The sequence below is a fragment of the Myxocyprinus asiaticus genome, chromosome 6, assembly GCF_019703515.2.
Source record: "Myxocyprinus asiaticus isolate MX2 ecotype Aquarium Trade chromosome 6, UBuf_Myxa_2, whole genome shotgun sequence".
Taxonomy (NCBI): Eukaryota; Metazoa; Chordata; class Actinopteri; order Cypriniformes; family Catostomidae; genus Myxocyprinus; species Myxocyprinus asiaticus.
In genome coordinates this window covers 48,080,018-48,101,323 of record NC_059349.1, presented here as the reverse complement: position 1 = coordinate 48,101,323, position 21,306 = coordinate 48,080,018, and the positions used below count along the sequence as shown (strand labels likewise).

The 21,306-nt window shown below is 38.6% G+C and overlaps 1 protein-coding gene across 11 annotated transcripts in view; it reads left to right on the top strand.

Annotated features, from left to right (window-relative positions):
* The window catches only part of LOC127442060 (GRB10-interacting GYF protein 2-like), a 62,053-nt gene that overhangs the window by 39,104 nt on the left and 1,643 nt on the right, over nt 1-21,306 (top strand). For 5 of the 11 annotated variants that reach the window (XM_051699753.1, XM_051699756.1, XM_051699754.1 and 2 more), the window contains exons 13-29: nt 1,593-1,795; nt 1,990-2,140; nt 2,825-2,991; nt 3,094-3,188; nt 6,563-6,670; nt 6,852-6,991; nt 8,994-9,091; nt 9,203-9,283; nt 11,086-11,226; nt 11,592-11,750; nt 12,130-12,366; nt 18,291-18,419; nt 18,618-18,869; nt 18,990-19,177; nt 19,343-19,491; nt 19,965-20,146; nt 20,229-20,361. In XM_051699753.1, coding sequence (XP_051555713.1) covers nt 1,593-1,795; nt 1,990-2,140; nt 2,825-2,991; nt 3,094-3,188; nt 6,563-6,670; nt 6,852-6,991; nt 8,994-9,091; nt 9,203-9,283; nt 11,086-11,226; nt 11,592-11,750; nt 12,130-12,366; nt 18,291-18,419; nt 18,618-18,869; nt 18,990-19,177; nt 19,343-19,491; nt 19,965-20,146; nt 20,229-20,361 — 2,613 coding nt within the window. Of the gene's footprint in view, nt 1-1,592; nt 1,796-1,989; nt 2,141-2,824; nt 2,992-3,093; nt 3,189-6,562; nt 6,671-6,851; nt 6,992-8,993; nt 9,092-9,202; nt 9,284-11,085; nt 11,227-11,591; nt 11,751-12,129; nt 12,367-18,290; nt 18,420-18,617; nt 18,870-18,989; nt 19,178-19,342; nt 19,492-19,964; nt 20,147-20,228; nt 20,362-21,306 lie in introns of those variants that run through there. The other 6 variants (XM_051699760.1, XM_051699759.1, XM_051699751.1 and 3 more) reach the window with 5 other exon arrangements.

Below are 21,306 nucleotides of genomic sequence, written 5' to 3'. Positions count from 1 at the left end.
TGCTTGTTGTTAAGCTTAATGGAGGGCTATTGCCTAAGTTCTGCTGGCTCTATGGAGATTTTTTTTATAGTGGTTTAATTTCACAGCAGTGGCAAACAATGTCAAAGTTTAGGGCAAACATTATCCTTACCTGGCTTAACGTTCTGCATGCGTTAACTGTTAGGCTGTGACAAAGAATGTCAAAGAGGGGCAGGGGCTTGTGTGGTCTCGCAGAATTACAACTTAAATGCAGATGTCGGGCACACGTATAATTGAGAATTTATGCCAAGAGCCAAATTTAAACGAAAACTAAAATATAAACAAAAAAATAAGAAATTACTTGCAAAAAGGGCACTTATCTAGTGAAAGAGGGTGGATGCTTGAGCACAACTTTGGGTCTATCTGTGCACATGACTGTCTACCTGAGTTTCGTCGACAGTCGGAGGCGACATGAAATTTGACGGAGGTGGCCACCTCATAATTCTTTATGCAGGAAAAACCCTGTAAAATTTTTATAATCTACGCACTGCAATATCGAGGGAAGCTTGATTGATGCACGCACGCCAGAGATTGTGGCTCACAACGCTAGGGAACAGCTTGCTCCGTGCCACTGTCAATCCCACAATCCATTTCGCTAGCATGGCGCTCAGTTTCAGTAGGAGTGAATTCAAAACACTCGCTCACAATGCACCAGTGGAAACGTACGGTTGATGCGTATTATCATTCAATTTGCCCCAAAAGCCCTAAATTTCACTTTGGCAGCCGCTGAAAATGTTTCAATGGGGGAACCATGGCATGCTGTTTTCCTCATATTCGCGACCCAGTTCGAATAGACCTACGACCTACTTTTGGGTTGTGACCCACCAGTTGAGAAACACTGAATTAGTGTATAACCTCATTCCTCTCGCATTACCTGTATTGAACTCAAGACTCTTCTACACCATTTAAAGGGATAGATCACAAAAAAATGAAAATTCATAATTTCCTCTAGTGATAGACCGATACATCTGCCGATATTTGACCGCTTTGCAATTATTAGCTGTATTGTATAAAATAAGTCTTAGTTTTACTTCAGAAATTTTGCGTACATCTGGATTGCTCTAGTTAAATTGTATTATGTATATGGGCATTTAAATCAGCCATCATGCTTGCTAGATATTGGTATCAGCTGTTCAAAAACCCATGTCGGTCAACCACTAATTTCCCCACCCTCATGTTATTCCAAACTTGTATAATTAGAGATTTCTTCTGTGGAACACACAGAAGATGTTTGGCAGAATATTATCCCCAGTCACTGTTTACTTTCACTGCATATTTTTTTCTATACAGTAAAAGTGAATGGTCACTGAGGCTAACATTCTGCTTAACATCTGCTTTTGTGTTCCACAGAAAAATAAGTCATGCCTGTTTGTCTAGCCTTTTAAAAAAATGCCGATTTGTATACCACACAGAGTTGCTGCCTTGGTAGAACATTACAAATCAAGTTATGATGTCTGTTATGATGTAGGCAGCAAGGCAGGTCACTAGGTTTTGGGTCAGACCCCCTGTGTGGCATAGTTTAGGACTTTTTTGTTTGTTAGAGAATACTGAATTACACCTGTTCTTACTTCCAGATCTTCCGGTGCCATCACCTTTAGTGCTCCCTGCCCAGTCAATGCCCACTCAGACCCAGCAGGTCAAGCCTCTGCAGGTGCCGGTGCCAGTGCCAGCAGCTCCAATTCTTCCCCACCCCATGGGCATAGTGGGTCCTATCGGCCGCCCCTCTGCCCTGCCCACTGACCTGGATGAGGATGAGGGACTCAAGCACTTTGAGCAGGTGCAGGATGGCTATTAATTTTCTAAATTATTAAGGAGAGCCCGCACCTGAATGTTAAACAGGTGCCTAAACTAAGAGATAACATGCATATGGTAAATCTATAGTAGTACCGCTATTTGCCCTGTTGTGGAGTTGCCATGAGGATTACATTTTGAACAGTAGATGAGAATACATCCTTTTTTTTCCTCAACCAGGAAGCTGAGAAAATGGTGGCATACCTGCAGGATGGAGGTGTGGACGATGAGCGTCTGACTGCTAAGATCGGCCCCAAACCCACAGCTCTTCCCATTACCCACGAGGCTGCATTTAAATGGTTTTACAAGGATCCACAGGGAGAGATCCAAGGTGGGCGAATCGGAATCAAATCCTCTTAATTTTACCACAGTATTTCAGGAAACTTGGGTAGTTGAGGCATAACATGTACATAAGCTTCAAGCACATAAGAACATCAAAATGTTAGGTTAAAATGTATGCATGGAAAAGGAAAAGTGTATTTTAATTCCTGTAACTGGTCACCTTTTCTTTTAAGACATTCCACAATTTTAATTCACCTTTTGCTTTAATTTATTCATTTTAAATGGTACTGCATTGTGAGGAATATTTAAGTACAAATATCAATCCATCATAATTATTACTGCATCATTATGATAAAATAATCAGAAAAATGTGTGTAAAGTTTTAGAGGGAGTATAGCATGTCACCCTGCAGGTCATGTGAACCTCTCAAAAGTATTTCAGGTAAACTACACAATAAAAAACAAAATAATTATACAGTAAATACATGTAGTAAATTAATGTTTCTCAGTAATTATATAAATGCATATTAACAGGAGCACTGTAAAATCAAGTGTGGCCTTTTCATTTAATTAACAAAAGAGAACATATAACTAAAGCTCTATCAAACATCTTAGCAGCTACTTCACAAAGTGCATATAGCTTTTGCACTTTACCTCTGGTGTACTTATAAAATATTTCCATGCTGCTCTTAATAGCCACATTTAGTGACAATGTTCTGTCTCTCTTTGTTCAGGGCCATTTAATAACCAGGAGATGTCTGAGTGGTTTCAGGCAGGTTATTTCACCATGACCCTGCAGGTGAAGCGAGGCTGTGATGAGTTGTTCCAGCCCCTGGGAGAAATTATGAAGCTGTGGGGGAGAGTTCCCTTCACCCCCGGCCCTACATTACCTCCCATGCTGGTAAAAAAAAGATTAATTTATTACTGTGAAATGCCAGACCAGCACCACTTGCCTTGTTGTTCAGCATCCTAAATGTTTTGGTTTGTGTGTGTTTGTATGTAGGGAGATGCAGAAAAAGAGAGGCAGAAGAGGCAGCAGGAGATTAATGCTCTAAATATGTATCAGCTACAGCAGATTCAATATCAGTACTTACTCAGGTATGACAAGAACTGAATGGCTTCATGTTCTTAAAGCTGAAGAGTGTAATTTCTGCACCACTTGCATCACCAAATGGCAAAATTAAACATGGTTTTCAAACAGCTTTCCAGATTTCTCCCTCCACCTGGTTGAACAAACTGATAGTTCCACACCAACTCATGCCGTTCGTTGAGCCAATGTTGCTGTGTCTGGTTGAATGGGACGTTGAAACAAATGGAAGAATGTTTTGATAGCACCACAGTGTTACTCTTTTAGGTGAAATCTACCTTCAAGTGGCTTACTTATAGTTGACTGCATATTAAAGCTGAAGTATGCAATTTCTTTGACACTAATGTCACCGAATGGAATTGCAAAAATTTACAATGTTTTCAAAACAGCTTTCTGGATGCGCCCCTCATCTGCCATTGATTGAACAAACAAAATTAATTGAGTAATGTTTTTGGGACGGGTCTTAGCGGGTTGCTCTGAAGTTTTATAGAGCCACAGAGACAAAGTGTTTACAGTTTTTGAGAAAATTAACCTATTGTGTGAATGGCTTACTATTAGTTGTCTCTGCCACAACAGGATTGGAGAAAGTATTTTAACACTGATAAAGTTACATCAGCTTTAAGTTGGGATACGAGAAAGAATTTTGATAAAATAAATCAGATCAGCTTTAAAGAACCCTGCTTATCCCTACATTTTTAGGAAAGACACTAAGGGATAATTCACCCAAAAATGAAAATTCTCTCATCATTTACTTGTCCTCATGCCATCCCAAATGTGTATGATTTTCTTTCTTCAGCAGAACAGAAACTAAGATGTTTAGAAGAATATCTCAGTTCTGTTGATCCTTTCAAAGCAAGTGAATGGTGACCAGAAATCTGAAGGTCCAAAAGCTAATAAAATCTGCATAAAAGTAATCCATAAGACTCCAGTTGTTAAATCCATAACTTCAGCAACGACATGATAGGAGTGGATGAAAAACAGATCAATATTTAAGTATTTTTTACTAAATCGTAATTTGTGTTCAGCAGAAGCAAAAAAGTTATATACATCTGGTATGGCATGAGAGTGAGTAAATGATGAGAGAATTAAAAATTTTAGGTGAACTATCCCTTTAACCTTAACATAAATAAAATCTTCATGGGACTTTCAACAAAAGTAATTTGCAGTTTTTGTATGGCAGAAATAAATTCTCATCTAAGCTCAACATGGCCAAAACGCATCATCGATGGAATTAACTTTATAATAATTTTATGTGTGTATGTGTGTGCATATACATATATATTAGGGCTGGACGATAGGACGATGTAATCGCATATCGACAATGTCTTACAAAGATCCCAATGCTGATTGCGAACAGACGATGATCGACAATATTGGGAAATGGCAAAACCATGGATCTGGGAAGTCGGCAAATATATTAAACAGTGGCCAGGGTGTGAAACTAGCACCTGCCACCCACCAAATGCAACGAGATTGAATCCAGTTCGCAAGCTCCTCGTCCAAATGCAGATATTTCATGCGCTGGTAATTTTGCTCATCTACTCGCAACAGGTGGGTGACATCTCGGAGTGACACATGACAAGAAATGCTGTTAGTCACAAAGACATGCACTTGAAGAAACACTTTATTATATTTTTAAGAACAAACACAAGAAAAGCCGTCAGTGCTTGTGTCTGATTCGCTGTTTGTTCAGAGGCGTGCAGCACGAGGCTGTCTTGTGGAACAAGCGCATGTTTTTTTCTCTCTGTTTCATTCATCTGAAAACTGTTTGCAAGTATAATATCGTCTATGAGAATGCTGAAAATTATCTCCGATCTTGGGAGGTGCTGTGAGTTTCATTCGCTTTATTTCCTCATGGTTGTCATGCATTGCGGATTCCGTGACGCAAATAGAGCTGTTGGAGATGGTAAATGTTTGGATTTGGAGAGGTGGTTAAATACGATTTTTTGATTACTTCTTATTTTATTGCTTTTTTCATTTAGTTTAAAGTGCAATTTAATTTTAGAAATGTCTTTTGTTTGTTTTTCATGTTTCAATAAATGAATTCAATTTTTAAAGCAAAATCAATAAAGCAAAAAAATGCGCTATTTGTTCAGAGGCAGGTTCAGTAATATATATCTTTTTATTAAAGAAACAAAGACGAAAGTCATTAAGTCAAAGTAATGCAAGACACGTTCACCTTGAACCAAATTTTTAGTTTTATTTTCTTTTAGGCAGCATTAACTGTATTACCAAAATGCAATACAAACACAAATTCGATAAGAACACACATTTGGCAGCATTATTTTGGGAACATAAGGGAATTTATTAGGCTTATTTATTATGATTGTCTTTTCATTTATAATTGTCTTTAGTTCTTAATTAGTAGGCTATTAGTAGGTTATTTGATTAGGCTATTAGTAATTTTCCATCTGTGTTGATGGATGCTTGCGTGATGGCAAATGGAGCCATTGGAGACAGTAAATGTTTGGATTTGGGGAGGTGGTTATATAAGATTTTATTATCATTTTGTTTTATTGCTTTTTTGTTTAGTTTAAAGTGCAGTTTGAGTGAGGGGCCTGGGTAGCTCAGCAAGTAAAGACGCTGACTACCACATCTGGAGTTGCAAGTTCGAATCCAGGCCATGCTGAGTGACTCCAGTCAGGCTTCCTAAGCAACTAGTTGGCCCGGTTGGTAGGGTGGGTAGAGTCACGTTGAGTTAACCTCCTCGTGGTCACCATAATGTGGTTCTTGCTCTCGGTGGGGCATGTGGGGATTTGTGCGTGGATGCCGTGGAGAATAGCGTTAAGCCTCCTCACACGCTAGGTCTCCACGGTAACGCGCTCAACAAGCCATGTGATAAGATGCGCGGATTGACTGTCTCGGACGTGGTGGCAACTGCGATTCGTCCTCCGCCACCCGGATTGAGTCACTACGCCACCACGAGGATTTAGAGCACATTGGGAATTGGGCATTCCAAATTGGGGAGAAAAGGGGAGAAAATAAAAAAAAGTGCAAGTTGAATTTAGAAAAGTTACGTTTTTCGTGTTTCAATGAATTACATATTTAAAGCAAAATCAATAATGCAAAATAAAATTCTTAAGAGGTGCTTAATGCTTAAATTGAGTACACAATATTTTGAAAGGAGAAAAATCTATTTTATTAATAATTTGAACAAATTCAATATGTAAGATTATTCGTAAGAAATTTAATCTATAGACATCACTAGTAAACGTTTTCTTTATTGTCTATCTGTTCGAATAGTAACTAAATCTTACACTGTAATCTCTAATGGTTTACAAATATGAGTGTCTGAAACTACATATATATTTATTGGCCACTGCTGAAAATCTCTGAAAGATCTATATATCGATCACTAGTAATCTCCCTTTCTATCATTCTCCAGGCAACAGTATGCTCAGGCTCTAGCACAGCAGAAGGTTTTAAGCTCCGCCCCTCCTCCTACCCAACAGCAGCAGCTCAATATCCTCCTCCATCAGGCACTCAAGATCAGGTGAGGCCGCACTGTTAAGTAACATCTGGTTTCAATCTCCCTGTCAGAATTGCAGTATCATTCATATGTGTGAGGCCATCAGCAGGGTATGAATATGCAATACTGCAATGTGTGGGTAGTATTGATTTGGTATTGTGGTATTTGTAACTTTCTCACATTTTGACTTGTGTGCCCATTGTAGAACACCTGAGCCGCAACAGAGCCTTTTGCCACCTGTCACACGTTCCATGTCGGTTCCAGATTCAGGTTCTGTTTGGGAAATGCAGAACCCATCCACTCAAGCATCCTGTTCTCCAAACGTGCCGCCAGCTGCTCCCAGCAGTAAGTCGCCACTCTCCAGAGAACAATCAGAAGAAAATCAGACTCAAATGTTTATGAATTTTTGTTTAGACACACCATGAAATCAAAATTGACCCTATTTAATTAACACACATACCTGGTCGTATTGTCAGGTAAAAAACAAGACAATGTTTTTCACCTACTTGAAAAGATACTGATGTGGTCAGTTTATGCTTTCACCCATTTCATTGTCTAAACCTCAGATGATTTTGACTTCCTTGTCTGTTGCAGATGCTGACGTCATACTGTAAAAAAGGTTCATAATGTCTAGAATTCCTCAACTGACTAGATCGGGGTTCTCAACGGGGCGTTGAAACGTGGGCAATGAGAGCAAATTATTAGAGAGGGGGGCATTAGATTACAAATGGGGGGCATTTTTCTGTCATATTAATCAAATCGATTGTCAAGTTCCTCTTTGCACAAAAACGTTTATATAGATTTGGACTATACCAGTTCTTCATTATACTGGTTGTTGCGCATTTGTACTGCGGTTCATCTGATTCTGTAGTCTAGCGACGCATCTGGAGTGTCTGGTTTAGCAGCGTCAAATAAACAGGCGGAGTCACAACCTCCGCTAATGCACCTGTATGGCTCTGTAGTTGGATACTGCACAATGGACAGAGCAGAGCAGGGGCCTTTTACTCGCAGACCGGTCTCAAACTCTTAAACCAGCACAGCTTACAGCTTATCATTACAGCGCTGCGAGAACCAGTGAGAAGCACTACGCGAGATTCGGAAACCATTTGAGTTCGGCACAGAATTCTACATAACCACCCTTGAATTTACTATTGTAACACTAACTGTACTTTTGGCAGAAATAGATTCATAATAAATATTATCATATCACTACTTCAGCTCTAATAAATTTGTAATAGTCTACATTAGGGGAGTGAGAGAACAATTCATTTTTGTTAAAATGTATAAATGTTTAAATTTTGTATTTATTGTTTATAAATGTGTTTAGGGTAGGCTTAATGTTTATAATTACAAAACTGCCATAGGTTGTTTTATAGAAATCATGTTACACCTAACTATGGTAGTGAAGAAGATCCATGCTTCCATGTGCTTACAATGGTCTACAAACACCACCATTAAAACTATGAATAAATAAATACATTTAAATTATCATAAGGGCAAATGCAAAATACACTTTTTTTTAAGATGAAATGGAAATGCATCATTCCTAAATGCGTCAATATTTTAGCTTAAAATATTGGCTAAAATATATTTTTTGAGTGTAAGAAAATATAACTGGTTTTGTTTGCCTTCAGAAATTCCAAGAGATTACTTATTTGAATCAATAAGAACCTGATGAAAGGAGTTCCAACTCAGTCTTGTCAGAATAATTTAGCCACATAAATTAAGTGTTAACTTTTTGTAGATGTTATAGATAACCTTACTGTTGTGAATAGTGGCTCAAAATGGGAAAAACTACCGCGGTCTTCCTGCGGGCATATGTAATGTCTGGTTTACTTGTTTCTTACTCTCACTTACAGTAACACACAACTCATTTTATTTAGGAAATGACTCACGCGTGTCTGGTGGTGAAGCCCTATTGCAGTTGATTTGACTCAGCTGAATAGATGCCAGAACTGAAACATCTGTCACGTGTCAGAGGGTTTTTTTTTCTTTTAAGTGGAAAAGTGGCTAGTAGTTTTTACTGTTGTATTTTGTAATTACATTGACTTAACAGTTGCAGTATTTGACCAAATTAACTTCTAAACAAACAGCACACATCACATTGCCAACAAAAATAAGGATAGCTAGCTAAACCCTCATAGTCCTCACAACAACAAAAATAAAGTGACCTATAGATTGTGCATAATAATTGTTAATAAAGGTTTTCTTTAGTATCAAGATTTTGCACACAGATAAATTTGATTCATGATTGTTTTTAATATGCTGACCTCAAAGGTATGTCCACCAAATGTTTCAATGGAGAAATAAAAGAAGGGTCTTCTTTTTGAATTCCTGTTTCTCTCAGCATGGGACGGGAGCAGTGTATGGGATTTGCCATTAGACTCCATGACTCAAGCGTCTTCCATTGAACAGATACAGCTGGAAAAAGCCAAAGCTCTGAAGGTGAGAAAAAGTTGAATGCTTTCTTGTGTACTTAAGGTGAGTTGATTGTGAGGGCTCTCTCGCATGACATCTTAAATTATGACCTGGATCTTTTTGCATTAACCCTTTAAGCTCGGTATGGGCCTGCCGGCTGGCCAGAGAGAAAAGAATAATTGTCAAAATATGAATAACTGCAGTCCTGACCAACACAAAGCAGGTATCGTTTGAAAGCTGAGAAGCTCTACTATCCAATGCATGTAGGCATTATGACAAACTGAACAAGTGCTTTGAAATTTGCAGACTAATCAGAAGTATTCCGTTATGATTAAAAAAACAAATTGCACTGTACATATTGCAATCAGCACAAACTCATCAAATAGCCATGTGTCTTGTTGTTGGAAAGCTCTAAAAGAGTAGAATACAAGTACAGTTGAAGTCAGAAGTTTACATACATAGGTTGAAGTCATTAAAACTGTTTTTTTTTAACCACTCCACAGATTTCATATTAGCAAACTATAGTTTTGGCAAGTCGTTTCAGACATCTACTTTGTGCATGACAGTAATTTTTCCAACAATTGTTTACAGACAGACTGTTTCACTTTTAATTGACTATATCACAATTCCAGTGGTTCAGAAGTTTACATACACTGTTAACTGAGGCTTTAAGCAGCTTGGAAAATTCCAGAAAATGATGTCAAGCCTTTAGGCAATTAGCTTCTGATTGGCTAATTTGAGTCAATTGGAGGAGTACCTGTGGATGTTTTTAAGGCCTACCTTCAAACTCAGTGCCTCTTTGCTTGACATCATGGGAAAATCAAAAGAAATCAGCCAAGACCTCAGAAAAACAGTTGTGGACCTCCACAAGTCTGGTTCATCCTTGGGAGCAATTTCCAAATGCCTGAAGGTACCACGTTCATCTGTACAAACAATAGTGTGCAAGTATTAACACCATGGGATCATGCAACCATCATACTGCTCAGGACAGAGACGCGTTCTGTCTCCTAGAAAAGAATGTAGTTTTGTGCAAAAAGTGCAAATCAATCCCAGAACCAGAGCAAAGGACCTTGTGAGGATGCTGGAGGAAACAGGTAGACAAGTATCTGTATCCACAATAAGACGAGTCCTATATCAACATAACCTGAAAGGCTGCTCAGCAAGGAAGAAGCCACTGCTCCAAAACCGCCATAGACGGGAATGTTTTCTACGATGAAATGTCAGGAATTGTGAAAAACTGAGTTTAAATATATTTAGGTTGTATGTAAACTTCTGACTTCAGCTGTATATGTCTTTGGCATTTATGTTTCATGTGAACAGGTGTTAATTATATGCCACGTATTTTCTGTTAACTTGAAAAATAAACATAACATAAATTATCACATGCTATTACTTAGAGGAAACAATTATCTTTCAAACGAGCCAGCACAAGGTAATCAGATGCATAGATCGTTAGATAATCCACACGAAGCACAGTGTTACATATGGCCACCAGGAGATGGCACCAAGTAAATGACACAGACTCTGTGCAGACTCATTAAGTCAAAAAGCACTCATTCTGTGAAATCTCATTACTAATATCATGTCTGCATGCTATGCAAACCTTTAGTCATTGAGCATGTTTACATGCACACCAATACGCTGATTACTCCCAAAAATCAGCTTGTATAAAAAATCAGACAAAGCAAGAAAACCATGATTACATGACATTTGAAATAATCGTGTTATTCTCTGCTTTTGACGTCAAACCATGAAGAGACATGCTCTCAACATGTGCGCACATTGGATAAGCCGGTGAGAACACAGGAAAAGGTGTTTACATTCCACTCAGAATCGGCGTAATGGGCAAAAATCTACCCATGTCGCCCGGTTTATTCTTATGCCGTTTATGACCTTACACTGTTTATTGCGTTTACATGACCGCGCGTGTTGTCGGCTTATTAAGCATAATCGTAGATCTTAAATGTATTAGAAATAGATGAAAGTTGCTTGATGATTAGCTTTTCTCTTCTGCTCTAAAGCTTGAGATGGAGAGACGGGAGGCAGAGCTTCGGGCTAAAAGGGAAGAGGAAGAGAGGATGCGACTGGAAGAGGTGCTGCGTGCCAGACAGGAAGAGGAACGAAAACGCTTGGAGGAGGAAGAGCTGGCACGACGCAAACAGGTGACAGTGCTTGGTGAAATTATGAAATTATGGCCCTTGATACAGAAATTAAAGCTGAGGCTCAAAGCAAGGCTTTGTTGGATTTGAAAAGAAAGAGGGTGTGTTGAATCTAATAGCACACCAGACCACAATTGCAGATTGTGCTCTTACTGTTGGTTGTGGTACTGTGTAAACCAAAGTACAGTTATTTATGCACTCACATTCTGGTATGGAAATATTAAAGAGAAAAAAAAATTACACATTATTGACATATACAAACTAGTTAAATTACTTGTTGGTTGCAGTTTATGTAACTTGTTTGTCTGATTGTAGGGATATGCTCAGTGCCAGTAATGTGTATGTATGTGTGTGTGTGTGTTCTGTAGGAGGAGGCTCTTCAGAGGCAGCGGGAGCAGGAAGAGGCACAACGGCGACAGAAGGAAGAGGAGGAAAGGCTAGCTCAGGAGGAGGCGCTCCGCCGGCTGGAGGAAAGGAGAAGAGAAGAGAAGGAGAGGAGACAAAGGGAAGAATTCCTCCGCAAACAGGTGTGACAATTTGCCTGAATGTGAAATTGAGTTCCAGCACTAAAATCTAATTGGATGGAGCCACATTTATAGCCATTGTTAACACCTATGACATCTTTAATCATTACATTGCTTGGCATCTGTAACCAGCAATGTACTATATTATTGTAGTCTTTATTAATTAATTTAATTAAATATTGGTGTGTTTTTTCCTTATTCCTCTTGCCACCGTTTTATAAAAGCTTTGCATTGTGCCTAACAACACCCTTAAATGGTGGTAAAATCACTGTAACACATGGCCTCTCATGGCTTACTGTTGTCTTATGTCTACTTCAAATGAGTTTTAGATATCCCAAGTTTTGGGTAGCTCAGCGAAATTGACTAAGATTTCCTCTTCCAGCAGGAAGAGGAGCGAAGGAAACAGGAAGAACTGGAAGCTCTGAGGCGACGCGAGGAAGATAAGCGGCTGGAAGAGGAAGCAGCAGCAGCATTGGCAAGGCAACAGCAGGAGGAGCAGAAGAAGAGAGAGCAGGAGGCACAGAGGCAACAGGAGTTGCAGAGGCAGCGGCAGCAGCAGCAGGAGGCGCTCCGCAGACTGCAACAGCAGCAACAACAGCAGCAGCTTGCACAGATGAAGGTACAAAATAATCTCGCTTGTGAGCATGAGATTTTGTCAAACCAGCCCATCTGGCACCAACAATCATGCCGCGCTCCAAATCACTGAGATCACATTTTTCCCCATTCTGATGGTTGATGTGAACATTAACTGAAGCTCCTGATCCGTATCTGCATGATTTTATGTATTGCACTGCTGCCACACGATTGGCTGATTAGATAATCGTATGGTTGATTGTTGGTGCCAGACGGGCTGGTTTGAGTATTTCTGTAACTGCTGATCTCCTGGGATTTTCACGCACAACAGCCTCTAGAATTTACTCCGAATGGTGCCAAAATCAAAAAACATCCAGTGAGCGGCAGTTCTGCGGATGGAAATGCCTTGTTGATGAGAGAGGTCAACAGAGAATGGCCAGAATGGTTTGAACTGACAAAGTCTACAGTAACTCAGATAACCGCTCTGTACCATTGTGGTGAGAAGAATATCATCTCAGAACGCTATTCTAAGATGCGGGTTGGCGCTGTTTTGGTGGCACGAAGGGGGACCTACACAATATTAGGCAGGTGGTTTTAATGTTGTGGCTGATTGGTGTATACACTACTATTAAGAAGTTTTAGAACACTAACATTTTTGTTCTTGAAAGAAATTGATGCATCTGTTCACCAAGAATGCAATAAAAGGGTTATGTCATGCATTTTTTTCCCCATGAGGTTCACTTGTAATGGTAGTACCGTATTTTCCGGAATATATGTCGCGTTTCTTTTCATCATCTGAAAGGTCCTGTGACTTCAGTCAAAGAGATGGTAGTAGTTATTTAAAGTGGCCAATTCAGAGTATTTTGCCTTTAAAAAGTACTTTATGCAACCATCTTAAATATTCTGTCCCATCAACATTATTGTTCTAACAAACTCTAGACTGTTGTCAAATGCAACTCCTCACATGCCCACGAAATGACATTTCATTACATAGTAAAAACATTCAATTAGTGAACCGGATAGTTAGTGCAGAGCCAAGTTTGCTGATATCAGAAATATTCACAGATAGTCTCTAACATTAAAGAATGTATAGAATACAACAGGCATACTGTTTTGCTCACAGACTAAAAGCTGTTTATTTGAATACAGCATAGTTACAACGCATAGAGATGCGGATTAGCTGAGGTAATCTTCATAACAGAGCACATCTGCTGTTGAGCTGCTGAAGGGAAGTCAGGACTCAAGGGTCTGTTCCCGGGTCCTAGTGTCTGTCGTATTTGACCTCTGTCTGTGCGACTTATACAAAGATGCGACTTATCTGTTTTGTTTTTTTTCTCTGAACAACATGATTTTGACCAGGTGCGACTTATATTCGGGTGTGACTTTATTTCAGGAAAATACAGTAATGTTTTTTTGTACCAAAAACAGTCAGAATTTAGTTTAAAATTATATTTAAAACCCTGTCTCTGGCCCTATGACTGAAACGCTCTGTTTTTTTGGCTTTCTTCCCCTTTAAAACCTCAATGTAATTGCTCACTGTTATGATAGGCCAGCATTGTACAATCCCTCGAATACAGTCATAAATGTTTGAAATTCATTCAGAGGAGAGTGAACCTGCTCCACAACAACAAAAACTAAATTTCGGGGTTTGCACATAATGCACATCTGATTCAATATAACAATATCAACAAAGTCAGTGAAGCTTATTACATCTGAATTTATCAAAATATTTACTTAAGCCCAGCTGCATCATAAACCATAAATATTATACAGATCAGATGAGACGTTCATGAATGAACGTTAATTACGGTTTTGTGGTCGGGTCCAATAGTGTTTTTAACTGCCCTTAATCTTTAACCCTAAAACAGGCAATAGTGGAAAATGATTGGCAAAAAATCATTTCATGTCACTTTTGATATCATTAGGACTTGAGTAAAACATATTCAAAATAATTTTTTATATATATTTGATATATTTTGAATTTCATGAGTTGTATCTCCCAGGATACGTTTTTCCTATTACAAAAAAGTCATCAATATTTCTGTTTTATTTGATGCTAAAAATTTAGTTTCTGACTTCCCCTCTTATTTTAAAACATATCAACCGTGTGTGTGTGTGTGATAGAGAGAGAGAGAGAGAGAGTGTGTGTGTGTGTGTGTGCGCAACCAGTGCCAGGCAGATTACTTGTGAATTGTAATCAGATACTGATTACAAATTCCATGACAAAAATGCAGTCAGTAATGTAACCGTGTAGATTACATTGTTGGGGGTAATCTGATCCGATTACTTTTAGATTACTTCCAGCCTAATTCTAATTTATTTGATGTCACATGCATTTTAACATAAAAGTACAATAAGAAAGAAAATGTAAAAGAGCCTCACAAAAAGAGCTCCTTATGACATTTAAAAAAAAAAATGCATTAAACATTGCATGAATAAACATGCAATCAACATTAAATCTAACAGCAATGACAGTGCATGGCCAAAGTTTATAATTCAAAACACTGAGACATCAAATTCATTTTAAGTGCATAAAACAATAGAAACATTATGAACATTAATTGGTCATAAAATCAACATTAAATGTTATAAAATGAACAAAAATGAAAGACCATAAAATCAACAGCAATGACGTTGCTAGGTATATCAGTGGTATGCTGATTTAGAATGAAAAATGCAAAAGACTGAAAAAAAGAGAATGATTAGGGTGATCAATAAATTATTTACAGTTTAATGTAACTGTAGTCCAATTACGAATATTTTACAATGTAATTTAATCCAATTACAAGTACTTGATTTTTGTAATTTGATTACATAATACAGATTACATGTAATCCGTTACTACCCAGCACTGTGTGTAACAAAACTGAGAAAAGTTTAGCTTTAAGTTGCATGTATGATGTGTAAGTGTAATAAATGTGTATGTGTAATTTTGTGGATTAACCCTTTTTCTTCCCTCAATCTGGCAATGTATCAAGGGATACGGATGCTTCAGAATGTGCTAAATAAAAGCATGAACAACATATTACTTAATTTTCTTCTTCCGCATCTTAAGACAATGTTCTCAATTAATATTAGCAGTTTGATTGTTTTTTTTTTTTTACTGAAGAAAAGTAAGATTAATATATAATTAATTATCACAAAGTCAGCATGTCCTGCACCATGGGCAGCCATGTTGGTTTTAGGTCAGGCTGACTTAACGATCACAGAAAAATTTAACCAAGTCATGTGACCAACATACTCGAAACAGACCCATCTATGATAAATGATAAGATTGGGTGAGAAAGTCTTTCTCATACTCGTAAGAAACTAGAGTATGTATCTTGTGGTGCACGTTGCCTGTTTTAAGGTTTAAAAACAGTTCCTTTGTTCACAAGCAATCCACATTGTAATGAGCCACATACTCGTATAATCCACGGTGAAATCAAGATAAAGGAACGGTTAAACTTCAGCCGCTTCATCGTTTCTAAAGTTGGAATGCTTTAACATGGGCCAAAAAATCGACTGAATTTCAGGGGGAAAAAATATTTTTTTAAATGCAATTAAAAAAAAATATTTAAAAAAAAAAGACACTGTAAAAAACCTTAAAGGAATAGTTCACCCAAAAATGAAAATTTGCTGATAATTTACTCACCGTCAGGCCATCCAAGATATATCTGAGTTTCTTTCTTCATCAAAACAGAATTTAAGACTTTTAAGATTTCATTTCAGGCCTCCTCCTTTAAACAATGCAAGTGAATGTACTCCATTTTTTGACGGTCCAAAATGCATATTTAGGGTGCATCAAAATAATCCTACTCGACTCCAGTCGACAAATAAAGTTCTTCTGAACACAAACGATTGATTATTTTTAGAAACAAAACAATACTTATATACTTTTTAACTACAAATGTTTGCTTTCGTACATCTCTGTGACGCGTGCTCATGAGAGGGATGACGTAAGCTCATTGTCATTATCATGGCTCCCTTGGGCTCTGCACCTCCCTCAGCGCTCTGCTCTTCAACACCCGATTTCTAATTCACCACACCTGCACTCAATTCACTCTCTCATCACTGCCTGCATAAATAACTCACCTTCACGCCACTTAACTGTCAAGTCTCACACAAAGGACTCGCAGTGTTTATTTACCTGTCTGTATTTGTTCTTGATCTTCATCGATATCTGTTTAGTGCTTACCCTGCTGTTGCCTGTTACCTCTTCTTCAGTTTGTGAGGCTTCTCTTCTGTGTGGTATCACCTGTACCATTGATCTCACCGTGTAAATCCTGTGAATCTCAGTAAACGCTCTCGCACTTGGTTTCACTAACTACAACAATTTGTGTCTTGAATTCCTGACAGTCATATAGCCTATATATTTCTGCTAAAGAAAAAGCACAAGTAAATAATGCAACGGCATTGCTCCGAAATAAAGGATGGTTATTTACTGCAGTAATGTTTTTTTATTTTTATTATTATTTGGAAAAAAAATTTTTTTTTTTTTTTTTTTTGAAATTGTTTTGGACTGTTTTGGTTTGTGAACGGCGCTTGGTTTGTGGTCTGTGCAAGTTTCTCTTGTAAATGATGACGTGCTTCCTGCCTCCTCCATGTGACGCGTGACCTTACCAACGTGACCTCATCCCTCTCATGAGTTACATTTGTAGTTAAAAAGTATTGTTTTGTTTCTAAAAAAGAAGCAATCGTTTGGGTTCAGAAGAACTTTATTTGTCGACTGGAGTCGTGTGGATTATTTTGATGCACCCTAAATATGCATTTTGGACCGTCAAAAAATGGAGGACATCCACTTGCATTGTTTAAAGGAGGCGGCCTGAAATGAAATCTTAAAAATCTTAAATTCTGTTTTGATGAAGAAAGAAACTCAGATACATCTTGGATGGCCTGAGGGTGAGTATCAGCAAATTTTCATTTTTGGGTGAACTATTCCTTTAATGAAGTGTGGAAATCGCATTACACTTGAAATTGTTAACCCATGGTCGTTCTTTAACCTTGGCTAGACAAAATCCAAGGTTATCTTGTTTCATTTATTACAATGTTTTACACTGTTTATCACTGTACATTTGTAAACTCTGGGCTAAAGTTCTTATTTGCTTATTTATAAGGTCGATAACAAGGGTTGGATGAATGTAACCTACATTAATAACTGCTTATTATTTTGTGGAAATGTCTTCAAGCAAATCTGCTCTGTTTTTCGACTTCTGTAACATACTACGAAAATGTATGCAAAAGGAATACTGTCTCCATCATGTCAGTAATTGCATTGGCCATCTTTGTTCGACATTTTACTGCTCTCCCTCAGACGGAGAACAGAAACAGCGCATAAAAGTTTCTGCGACTGTACAAAGCGCTGGAATATTAAATGAGGTGAGCAGTGAGGTATCATATGATTGGTTGTCTGTTGCTAAACAACTTTCTGTAACATGCTAATTGCATCATTTTTGCATCATGCTTATGCGTCAAGCATGAGGAAGTGTGAACGAGCTTCTCTCATGCCCGCGATTAGTCGTTATTTTACATCTCTGTTCATGAGTCTACTATACGGAAAACATTAAAGGGGCATGGTGTCCATGGCAGGACACCATGCCTGTATGTAATGCTTTCTGTATAGGAGACTCATGAACAAAGACAAATCTTTAGCTGTCACTCTAGGGTTTTTCTATACCTCATTGAGCCATCTTGGATGGACGGCCACTTCTAGGGAGAGTAGCCACAGTACTAAATCGTCTCCATTGATAGACAATTTCTCTATCTGTGGTCAGGTGAATATATTAGCTCTTCGAGATAACTTTGTAACCCTTTCCAGCTTTATGCAAAGCAATAATTCTTGATTGTAGGTCTTCTGAGGTCTCTTTTTTTGCGAGACATGCTTATTTTCATTATTTAAGTTGATCAGAGATTCAAAAGGTAAGATTTTGTAGAATGATACTTATTTATGACCCATTTGAAATTGCATTCATTTTTGTGTGTTGTCTTCAGCTCCCTTCATCCTCTAAGTGGGGTCAACAGGCAGCCACAGTGAACACTCTCTCCCAGTCTCAAAACGCCCTGTCACTTGCAGAGATCCAAAAACTAGAAGAGGAGAGAGAACGGCAAGCACAAGAGGAGGTGAGAGGAGCGCCAATGATTCTCCTTTCCCAACATGCCAATAAGTCCATCTCTAGTAAATCGACTGTTCCAGGCTGTAGCGGCTGTCCTCTTCACAGCACCTGTCATTATTATTACTCTTTAAACACTCGTATTACCATAGCTTGATTCAAATAGATGTAAAATGACAGTGTCTAAAACTGTTCATCACACTTGCAGCAAAAGCGACAGCAGCAGGAGCTCCAGAGGGTCCAGCAGCAGCAGCAACCTCAGGCCAAGCTCTCAGGCTGGGGCAATGTGGCCAAACAGCCAGCTGCTACTAAGTCCCTGCTTGAGATCCAGAGAGAGGAGGCACAGCAGATGAAACAACGGAAAGAGCAGCAGCAGCAACCGCAGCAGCAACAGCAGCAACAACAACAACAACAACAACAAACAACTGTTACCCATCAAAACCGCACACAGAACCGAACGGTGAGTTACATGTCCTTACCCCATTTTGTTATTGTCTGTGGTTCAAAACGATACCATGCATTTGTTTACAATAGATTGCATGACCTCGGTTTAATTTCCCTTCTCCATTTCTTTATCTAGACCATCAATGCATCAGTCTGGGGATCTGTCAATAATGCCGGGCCGCAGTGGACGATGGATAGTAGTGTGTGGGGTGATGCTCAGAACTCTAATTTTGGCTTCTGGGATGAGGCAGTAAAGGAGGCCTCCCCACCTCCTGCTACACGCAAGAGCCACAATCTGAAAAACAAGGGCAACGCTAACCTCAGGTTAACCACTACCACATATAGTTTGCATCACTCAAAACTGTGCAAAACATCTTCAGATGTTGGTATAGCCGCTTGGAGCACTAGATTTGGAAAGCAACAGCTTTTAGTGTCATTTCCATATTGTATTTGTAATATAATCTTACTCTTTCTGCCCATTTGGTGCAGTAATAGCAGCAGTGGTAAAGCCAGTAAAAAGGTAGAAGAGGAAGAGAAGCTACTGAAACTGTTCCAGGGAGCCAATAAGAATCAGGATGGCTTTATGCAGTGGTGTGAACAGACTCTACACACTCTCAACACCGCTAATAACCTCGACGGTGAGTCACTGTCATGCTTCATGGCATACTCGTTTAACAAAATGTACAGAAGATGTGCAGATAATACTTCCCACAAACCACATCCCTCCCCAGTGTTTCCTTGCATTTTCTTCAGATAATTTTTTTCTAGCACATTTTTTTTGCAAGCATGAAGTGAAAGGATATATATAGTATGAGGCTTCTGATTTTAAAGGGATCATATCACGAGAATTCAGTTATTTCTTTTTTACTCGACACTCGTTTGAATTTCTTTGAAAACATACTGTAAATTTCAGTACTGAAAACTTCATTCCCATTCCAAAAAGAACATTTATTGAAACTGACATTCTGAAATTTCTTAGATTTCTGACATCAAGGTAAAATGGAAAAAGTATGATTTGACCCTTTTAAAATTTTAACTGTTTAGCTGTAACTTCTGAATTTAAAACCAGTGTGGCTTTCTGAAAGTGATCAGTTTTTCCATCTTGCCACAGTCCCCACCTTTGCATCATTCCTGAAGGAAGTGGACTCGCCATATGAGGTGCATGACTATGTGCGAGCCTACCTGGGTGACACGCCACAGGCCAAAGACTTTGCCAAGCAGTTCCTGGAGCGCCGTGCCAAACAGAACGCTAACCAGCAAAAACCTCAGCAAGTCCAGCAGCAAAAACAGCAGGTGAGTTTGTGTGTCTGGTTTGGTTTATGCTTGCATGTGCTTGTGAGTCAGTCTTGCTGAGCTCCTTGTGTTTGTCTCTCAGGACCCCGTGTGGGGAATGAGCCAAGTGTCACAGTCAGTCCTTCACCAACAACAGCAACAGCGGTTTGAGACAGTCACCTCCGGCAAGAAGAAGAAGAAACAAAAGATGGTACGAGCCGACCCAAGCCTTCTAGGTGAGAGATGGAGGAAGTTCATAACCAGACCACTCTGTCATTTTAAAACTTATGAAGTGAACTACTTAGAAATGACTCAGAGAAACACAGAATTGGCTCAAAGTGGAGTGCTCCAATTTCCTAAGAGCTTCAAAGGAATTGCAGAAAGTGTTGTCAAAAGTAGCGGTATTTTGGTACCAAGGCGATACTAAAATAAAAAAAGATGTCATGATACCAGTGTTTCAGCAGTACTGGTAGTACCTAGCACTGACTCAATCCGATACCCGCACACTGTCTGACTTACACACTACTGCTTTCAAATGCTCACCTGCTTATTTGAGTTACATTTTTTTACACTGAAATAAAACTATATGTCCTTGTGTGATTAATAAACAGCAAAAGGCTGCATTCTTAGTCTGCATGAGCTGCGTTCACATTTCACTTCACACTTTAAATGTGTGAAGCAGATCACTCATACACTGGAAACTCCAGACATCGAGAATGATGTGCATTAAATTAGATGACAAAGCAGAGTACTAATAAGAATATATATATAATTTTATTTATATAGCACCTTTTAGCAATTAGGAATAAAGTGCGTCACAAAACATGAAATCAAAAACACACACACAGTAAAACACAACATATTCACATAGTAATAAAAGCAGCACACTGTAAAACACAACACGTTCACAGAGTAATAAAAGCAAGTCTATACAAATTAGTTTTTAAACGAGACTTAAAAACAGACACCGATTCAGCAGATTTAATATTCGAGGGCAGGCTGTTCAGTAATCATGATCCACTATGAAGCGTGCAGCACATGTAGACTATATATGTATATAATTAAATCACGATCACACTGGGCAATATAGCGAACTGTTTATCCATCAAAAGTAGTGAAGCTTCTGTCTAAACCTAACATCAAAATAAAAGCATGATTCAATATAAAAGCTAGACCCCTGA